Below are 9,174 nucleotides of genomic sequence, written 5' to 3'. Positions count from 1 at the left end.
TTTAGCAGAAATGGCTAAGATTTCTGCCTATTTGAAGGATCACTCACAAGAAAGATACATTTCGGTTTGGAGAAGATGGATAGATTATATTCAGAATAAATATGGGACTAAAAAGTTCCATTTAGCCTATGAGTAAATTTTAGAGTATTATTAGTATTAATAGTTTATTATAGTGAAATTTTTATTAGTTTTAATTATACTATTACTTTTAGTATTAGTATTGTTTAACAATATGGATATTCCATTGTTTAATAATTAGGGTACTAATTTGTTTATGTTTTAATTATTATTATATTTATGTTAAAGGGGAGTTAAAGCGCATTATGGACTTGGTTATTTATATAGTTGGTTAATGTTAGTTAGATTATGATTATTATATTTGTAACCCTGTATTCAGCTCTGGGAAGTGGGGGAGGGAGGGGGGATTTAGGGGGGGTTGTTTTGGGGGTTTATATTGTAACTTTTATAAAACTTTTCAATAAAAAAAATGAATTCCTACAATTCTAATGTTTTAGACACCCAAGTTAAGTATCAGAAAAAAAACATACACTTTTTATCCACTCCCACGCTAACAATCGATATATGAAAATGTAGGATTTAAGTTTAAACTCGAGGTGGACAATGTTTCAGACCTTAGAGCTTGCACTGAAAGCAGAGTTTCTTGAAACTAATAGCAGCTTCCAGCCAATAGGATATAGGAAAACAGATAAAAATAACTCTTTGTGGTTCCTGACTTTTTTTCCCCCTTTCTTTTGGATCAGGAGCAAGTGGTGTTGGAAGAAGCCACATTAAGAACACGCTGCTCAACAAATACCCGGAGAAGTTCGGATATCCTGTTCCATGTATGTCTGCCCACAAGAAACCTACTCAATATGTCTCTTTGGGAGGAGACACTAGATCCCTGTTTTTCAAGCTTAGCAACTTGAAGATGTGTGGACTTCAATTCTCAGAATTCCCCAGCTAGCAATGCTGGCTGGGGAATTCTGGGAGTTGAAGTCCACACACCTTAAAGTTGCCATTTTGAAAAATATTGTTCTGGATCCTCCATTGGAAATTTGCCTGGCTCAGAATATGCTTCTTGGCTCTTTCCATCTGCATATTTTTTTAAGTTGGAATGTTTTATCCCACTGTTCTGCTCGCAGAGATCCACAAGCCATTGTACCTATACAACTCTTGATTTGCACTGCAAATAAAATTGGACATGCTATAATTTAGAGGTTTCCTTGGGGAGAACCATTAAGGAAGGGTTTTATTTATTTACTCACCAAATCTATATGCCTTGGAGAAGAGATTATATAGTCCAGCGATAGAAGGTAGTGTAAGAAAGAAACTCAAAATATTTCCACCTTGTTAGCATAAATTGGCACCAAGAAAATGTAAAAGGCTTTCCAAGATTGATGCCAGCCCTCTGAAGTAGGCTTGGTCAAGAAACAAACCTTGCATGGATTCCAAAAACTTTACTGTTTTATTAAAAGGCATATTACCAGAATCTTGAAAGTCTGGGATGGTATACGGTCTCTGTTTTGAGTCCCTTCCAACTCTGTTGTTATTTTGTCCAGGTTCCTTTCTGTCTAGTCCAGGGGTAGGCAATCTTGGCTCTTTTATGACTCGTGGGCTTCAACTCCCAGAATTCCTGAGCCAGCATGGCTCAGCTTGGAAACCTCTCCCTTTTCCCTCAGCATGGCTGGCTCAGGAATTCTGGGAGTTGGCCCACGAGTCATAAAAGAGCCAAGGTTGCCTAAGCCTGGTCTAGTCTGATACTGAACAGAATCAAGGTGGAGTTATTTTGAATTTCTTTCTCACTCTTCCTTCTATCTCTGGACTGTACAATTGCTTCTCCATCTCTCTCTTTAATGCTCTCTCCTGCATTCTCCAAGGCCACTTCTAAACTACTTAAAAATATGGAAGTCTGTGTCTTTTTTTTATCTAGCGAAAAAAGAATAAAAAGCTTAGTTGGGATGGTGGGGAAAGTTTGGTAGCTACCTCCAGAGGTTTTTGGACTGGCCATATTCACCCTACCCAAATTCCATACGTGCCCAGCAATTAGTTGCCAAGCCTGGTTGAACTGGTATTTCCATCTCGTTCCCCAGGTTCTTGAGTCACAAATTTTCCCAAGTGTATTTGGACTCGGGAACACAAATATGAGGACCTCTTGGGTTCACCCATCTCCACGTAGATGCAACAATTCACTTAATCGCACCTCCCAAATTATTCCATAATTTGAGCAGATGCTATGGGGACCCACCTCCTTACAGTTTTTTGTCACGTTGCGCTGATTTTCACAGATACCACTCGGCCCCAAAAGAAGAATGAAGAGGATGGGAAGAACTATCACTTTGTCTCCACAGAAGACATGACGAAAGAAATCTCGGCTAACGAGTTCCTGGAATTTGGAAGTTACCAGGGCTACATGTTTGGCACCAAATTTGAGACTTTGCACAAGATCCATCAACAGGGCAAAATTGCAATCCTGGACATTGAGCCTCAGGTAGGAAGAGGCCTGTCACTCATCTGTTTAATCAGCAGGCACCCTTCTACTTCTTGCACTAAGAGAAAATAAAGAGGGCAAAAATGTAAATTTCATAAATGCGGAAGGAGCAGAGACAAGTGAGCCAAGACAAAGGATAGATCTTTCCATATTCTTCAATCGGGGGGTACCTTGCTCAATAGTAGTAACTGTGAGAGGGACCTCGCAGACCTAGTGGACAATCTCTTAAATATGAGCCAGCCGTGTGCTGCAGCTGCCAAAAAGGCCAACACAGTGCTAGGCTGCATTAACAGAGGGATAGAATCAAGATCACATGAAGTGTTAATACCACTTTACAAGGCCTTGGTAAGGCCACACTTGGACTACTGCATCCAGTTTTGGTCACCGCGATGTAAAAAAGATGTTGAGACTCTAGAAAGAGTACAGAGAAGAGCAACAAAGATGATTAGGGGACTGGAGGCTAAAACATATAAGGAACGGCTGCTGGAATTGGGTATGTCTAGTTTAATGAAGAGAAGGACGAGGGGGGACATGATAGCAGTGTTCCAATATCTCAGGGGCTGCCACAAAGAAGAGGGAGTCAAACTATTTTCCAAGGCGCCTGAAGGCAGGACAAGAAGCAATGGATGGAAACTAATCGAGAGAAGCAACCTAGAACTAAGGAGAAACTTCCTGACAGTTAGAACAATTAACCAGTGGAACAAGCTGCCTCCAGAAGCGGTGAATGCTCCAACACTGGAAGTTTTTAAGAAGAGACTGGACAGCCATTTGTCTGAAATGGTATAGGGTTTCCTGCCTAAGCAGGGGGTTGGACTAGATGACCTCCAAGGTCCCTTCCAACTTTATTATTACTATTACTATTATTATTAGCCAAAAGGGGTCCAAAACTCCTTTAGAAATTGACATACCGTCTATCAGTTGGTACTGTAAATCAAATTGAGTATGCACCAGTCAAGGGAAGACCACCCCTTTCCTTTGTATTATCCTTAACTCTGTAATTTCTATTCAGATAAATATTTTAAGAGGTTAGAATCAAGAATAGAATCACTTTATTAAGCAGGCATGGAAATTAATCACCTCCAAGCTCTACCTTGACAGTCCTAGGCAGTCCCATTATAACTCAGGGAAATAGGCTATCTTTTTGATTTAAGGCAAAAATTTACTCTCTCCCTCTTCCTTTTGACAGACACTGAAAATCATCCACACTGCCGACTTTTCTCCTTTCGTTGTGTTCGTTGCTCCTCCAAAGCAAGCTGATCAGGTACCTGGTGGTGGGCCCTTAATGTGAAATTATGAATGCTTTTGGGGGGTTAATGAAGAAGCCTCTCATCCTTAACATTTAATTCTCTTACGCAGTTTTTTGCCCAAGTCTTCACCTATGACAGTGATGGCGAACCTTTTAGAGACCGAGTGCCCAAACTGCAACCCAAAACCCATTTATGCATCGAGTGCCGGGTGGGTGTGGCCCATTGACTGGGCGTGGCCAATCGGGTGGGCGTGGCTGCGGTGATAACGGCAGACTGGGTGGGACTAAAAAGTTCAATCAATCAATTCCAACTTTGCAAGATCTTTTTTTTCCCAGCAAGTTGAAATTGACTGATTGAACCTTTTTTTTTTTTTGTACATGGCGGCGGAGGCCTAAAGCGAAAAGGTTTTATAAAACCCAGCTGAAGGCCTAGGACTGGGACGACAGTGCGTGTGCCCACAGAGAGGGCTCTGAGTGCCGCCTCTGGCACCCGTGCCATAGGTTCGCCACCACTGACCTATGGGGTTGCTAGGTGCATGCAGAGATGTGGCTATCTGAATTTCAGCAGCTCTGGGTATAGAATCTAAAACCTCTTAATTGTTGTGATTTTTGGAAAGATTTTTGTGTCAACCATGACTTAAGTTGAGTAAAACCATGTAGAGGTGTGGTGTGGGTCTATACATATGTTGTATATAGTATGTTTAGGTGTGTGTCATGTATGTTTCACTTTAAGAGCGGGCAACTAAATTTCATTTTTGATGTGTGCCGTTGTGCCCACAGTAAAAAAAAATGACAGTAAAGGTTATTTTAAAAAAAATACACATGCGGATTATTTAGAAAGTCGAAACCTTGAGTTTTCTTCAAATCAAATACAAGTAACCCTCAACTTACAACTGGATGCTTAGTGACTGTTAGAAGTTGCAACAGCCACCTTCCCCCAAAGGTACTTATACCCTTGTTCTGAAATTTTGATAGCCACCCCCTTCAGTCGTGTGTCCACATTGCGGATACTTGGCAACCAGCCCACATTTACCTGTTTTTTGCCATTATGGTTGTAAGCCAAGGGCAACCTGTTATATTTTTTACGTCAATTAGAAAAGCATCTGTAGATAGAAGAGACAGAGAGAAGAGTTGGCTCTTAAGGCTGATGATCTTAACTTTTTTGGGTTGAGCATCTTTTCTTTACGGTAATGTCAAGAGAGTTTGGGTGAAATATCTGCATGCTGTGCCGTGACCTAATCCTTGTGATTTTCTTTCTCTACAGATGGAAACCTTGCAGCAACTTCAGAAAGACACAGAGGCTATCCGGAGCAGATACGCCCATTACTTTGATTTGGTGCTGGTGAACAACGGGGTTGACGAGAGCCTTGAACACCTGCAGGCAGCGTTTGAGCGGGCATGCAGCTCCCCACAGTGGGTGCCAGTCTCCTGGGTGTATTGAGCTGGCAGCACCCATTTAGGCCACCTCATTGCAGCATGTTGAGGACAATCTTCCCTGCTCCATGCTTCTGCCCAATACGCAACCTTCTTGGAGCTGCACCCTTGCCTGTTACTTCCCAGCTGCAAAACATCCTTAGAAGAGCGTCTATGGATGCAGCTTGCCCCTCTTTTGTTCTCTATTTCCATTTATTTGCAGATGTTAGCAGCAGGGGACAGTCTAATACTCCTCTTCCACTATCAATAAGGTTTTAAACAGGGATACTAAAAACACGTTCTGCACAAAAGCCATAAACGCCATGAATGTTAAAGAGCCGTGTTTTAACTCAACACATTTTCCTAGTTTTTCTTTTTCCCCTGCTTGTGATAGAGGCGTCTTTCAAACCTCTGCATGGATGAGATTTACTCCTTCACTCATCCTTTTTGGGAAGGGAACTGTGAACTGATGTTGAACGTCCCGTTTTGAGTGTTCTTTTGCCTCCGTCACAAAAGTATTTGTTCTACACTACACCGGGGGGAGGGGATGGCCCTCAAATAACTACCTTTGTAACAGGGATAAACAGGAGGGAGCATGGCTGACCATGTGTTAAATCTCATGCTCTTCTTGAGGATGCCAAAAATAGACAAATGTGCAATAGAAACATTCGGTTGAATCCATTACAGGGAAAATTTAACAAGCAGCAATAAAGTCTGATTCAAAAATGCGACTGGTTCACCTTACTGTCTGTACCCATCTTTTATGAAAAACTGGAAACTGAAAGTTGTAGGAGAGGCGTGTCCGATCATGGTGGAAGAGCGGTAGCAAAATGGACTAACCAATTTTTATTAAATGGCAGAAACTGGTGAAAGCGGATGAAATGGATCTGATGAGATAGGACGCAGCTTGCGGAGTCCAAGGGATGCTATCAAACTTCTGAAAAAAGTGGAGAATAGTTCCTTTTGGTTAAGGCACATTGCAATTACCGTATATACTCGAGTATAAGGCGACCCAAATATAAGCCGAGGCACCTAATTTTACCACAAAGAACTGGGAAAAAGTATTCGGTGTCGACTTTTAGTGATTGCATAGATTCCCCCCCCCCCAAAAAAGAACTACGGTACTCACTTTCCTCATTTCTCGAGACGCTGACTCGAGTATAAGCCGAGGGGGGCATTTTTCAGCACAAAAAAAATGTGCTGAAAAACTCGGCTTATACGCGAGTATATACGGTAGCTCAACCCGCAATTTAAGATGGGTGGACTTCAACTCCCAGAATTCCCAGACAGCACACGCTGAATTCATTACATCATGAAAACTATGGCAATGCTACCACTCTCTTCTCAGCCATAGGACTACAATGAATCTTGCCGATGAAATAAAGGCAGTCCTTATCTAATGGCCAGTTGCTTGGCGACTATTTAAAGTTACAACAGATCTCTCTCTCTCCCCTCCCCTTCCAAAAGGTACTGATGACCTGGCTTCTGGAGTTTTAATAGTCCTCTTGTAGTCACATGACTTCATTTTGGGTGCTTGGCAACTGGCTGGCCTTTCTAACCAGTTGTGGTGCTCCATAGTTACGTGACACATTTTTTTTTGTGTGCTAAAAACGGATCTTTTCTGCCCCCCAAAAATGCCCATAGAAATATATTGACTTGCTTAATAACACTGGCGTTTCTTTAACCACCATTGTGGGGAAAAAAAAGTGATAAAATTGGGTTGTGGGTGTCTCAACTTAACGATGGAAATTCCAGGCTCCATTATGATAGTAATTCGAGGATTAACACTATACTCTTGAGAATGGCAATCAGGAAAATAGTACCAATTCTTCCTGGCCTCTCTATGTCAAGATGTCAACTGTTGCCAGTTCCTTCCTTGGGTTTTGCGGTATTGCAGCCCAGCCCAAAGAAAGCAGATTCGAAATCAGATATGTAAACTTTTAATTAGAAAAGTAGAATTGATTATTCTGCCTAGAAAGGGAGAGCTGGGTAAGACAGGACTAGCTCATCCTGCTGGGTATGGTGATGTCTCTACTACAACGGCGAGCACAGAGATATGATTTGCAACCCTCTTCTGGGGACTGTTTGGGAAGGGAGTAAAAACATGGAGAAAAATAAATTCTGAATTCTGCTCTTGAGTTAGGCCAGACGGCTGCTGCTCCCCCTTTCTCGTCGGTACAAGGTTCCCTTTTGAACTAACAAAAGCTTTAGACCCAAGTGGGAAAAGCCTAGTCCAGGGGGTAGGCAACCTTGGCTCTTTTATGACTCGTGGACTTCAGCTCCCAGAATTCCTGAGCCAGCATGGCTCAGCATGGAAACCTCTCCCTTTCCCCTCAGCATGGCTGGCTCAGGAATTCTGGGAGTTGAAGTCCACGAGTCATAAAGCGGCCTAGGCCAGAGGTAGGCAACCTTGGCTCTTTTATGACTCGTGGACTTCAACTCCCAGAATTCCTGAGCCAGTATGGGGGAACTATAGCCCCCTCATGACTCGTGGACTTCAAAACTCCCAGAATTCCTAAGCCAGCCATGCTGAGGAGAAATTGAGAGGTTTCCAAGCTGAGCCATGTTGGCTCAGGAATTCTGGGAGTTGAAGTCCACCAGTCCTAAAAGAGCCAAGGTTGCCTACCCCTGGTCTAGACTTAGTTCTTAAGGGAATCAAGGCAAGTAGGGGGGGAAAAAACACCAGAAAAAGAAAAGGTTACAAAAACATTTTAAAAGGAAGCGTCTGACAATATCAGGCTTAACTGATTTCTCCTCTTAATCTTCACCAACCTTCAGCAGCTCTTCGGGCTGATAGGCATAGGAAGAGGGTTGCTAACCGTGCCGAGACCGAATATCGCCATCTCCCAGGTAGCACTCTGAAAGTCCCAAGGACCAGGGAAGCGAGTCTGCTGCCTCAATTATCTGAAACTATCCTTAGAACAGGACAGAGAGGGGGTGCCACACTTGGCTCCCCCCCCAAATAATTTGCACAGCAATCAGGACACGCCTCTACACGCTGCTCCAGTCTGCATTTTTTTTTTTTGTCTGTCTGCGAAGGCCTTTGCGTTTTTCCTTCCCAAACTGGTCCAGGCTGCTGGCTCGGGATGGCAGTGAGGGAGTTATTCAGAGCTCTCCTCTACTTCTTCTCGTTTCTTCTTCTTCTTTTTCTTTTTCACGCTCAGATCACTGACCTGGGGGGGGGGGGGGAGAGAAGAGAAGAGCTCAAAAAAAGAAAAGAAAAAAGACCCGAATTCCTGTCCCTCTTTTCTGGAGAACCCAAAGATTCCAACGTTATTTCCAAGAAGATTTAGTTCCCACGAATGCCAGCTAAAGGAATTTGAAGGTATATCGTGCAAGGTTTTTAGTCTGGCACAGCAATTAAAAAAAAAAACAACATTGTGTTAATTGTTGTGCCTCCCTTTTATTGCTGGATATATCCGATGCTGCTCTGGATACGCATGCCTTACTCTTGTGAATGGGCCGTCCCAGGTAAAATCTGCCACACCCCACAACGTTTTAAGCGAGTTATAGAACTGTTTTGTTTTCCATACACCTTTGCAGCATTTGTGCATCAGGCTAAACCACCAAAACATTTACCAAGGTGTTATGAAAATGCTGTACAGGTAGTCTTTTGATTTATGACCGCTCATTTAGTGACTGACTGAAGTTCCGACAGACCTCCCTGGCGATACTTAGAACCCTGGATTCAAAATGCTGATGGTCGCCTTAGCAACCAGGCAGCATTTACAGCAGGTTTGTATTTCACAATATTTTGGCAAAACCTGGCGTTTAAGGTTTTTGGCAAAAACATGCCCAGAGCAATATAATAATAATAATAATAATAATAAAGTTGGAAGGGACCTTGGAGGTCATCTAGTCCAACCCCCTGCTCAGGCAGGAAACCCTATACCATTTCAGACAAATGGCTGTCCAATCTCTTCTTAAAAACTTCCAGTGTTGGAGCATTCACCGCTTCTGGAGGCAGGTTGTTCCACTGGTTAATTGTTCTAACTGTCAGGAAGTTTCTCCTTAGTTCTAGGTTGCT

The 9,174-nt window shown here is 42.7% G+C and overlaps 1 protein-coding gene across 1 annotated transcript; it reads left to right on the top strand.

Annotated features, from left to right (window-relative positions):
* The first annotated feature begins 2,285 nt into the window (after positions 1-2,285).
* On the top strand, positions 2,286-5,501 carry LOC107301107 (55 kDa erythrocyte membrane protein-like). The gene is made up of 3 exons (XM_029287088.1): positions 2,286-2,488; positions 3,675-3,749; positions 4,999-5,501. Exons 1-3 carry the CDS (start codon positions 2,354-2,356, stop codon positions 5,173-5,175), a joined length of 387 nt encoding a protein of 128 aa, XP_029142921.1. The 5' UTR covers positions 2,286-2,353; the 3' UTR covers positions 5,176-5,501.
* The last annotated feature ends 3,673 nt before the right edge of the window (positions 5,502-9,174 follow it).

This window comes from Protobothrops mucrosquamatus, unplaced genomic scaffold (genome assembly GCF_001527695.2).
Source record: "Protobothrops mucrosquamatus isolate PMUCROS unplaced genomic scaffold, P.Mucros_1.0 scaffold10045, whole genome shotgun sequence".
Classification (NCBI taxonomy): Eukaryota; Metazoa; Chordata; class Lepidosauria; order Squamata; family Viperidae; genus Protobothrops; species Protobothrops mucrosquamatus.
The sequence above is the reverse complement of the archived record's forward strand: the minus strand, read 5'-3'. Positions and strand labels throughout refer to the sequence as shown.

Coding starts and splice junctions, on each gene's coding strand:
- LOC107301107 (XM_029287088.1), top strand. CDS start 2,354: ATGACGAAAGAAATCTCGGCTAACGAGTTCCTGGAATTTGGAAGTTAC. Junction 2,489..3,674: donor TCCTGGACATTGAGCCTCAG/GTAGGAAGAGGC, acceptor TCCTTTTGACAG/ACACTGAAAATCATCCACAC. Junction 3,750..4,998: donor CTCCAAAGCAAGCTGATCAG/GTACCTGGTGGT, acceptor CTTTCTCTACAG/ATGGAAACCTTGCAGCAACT.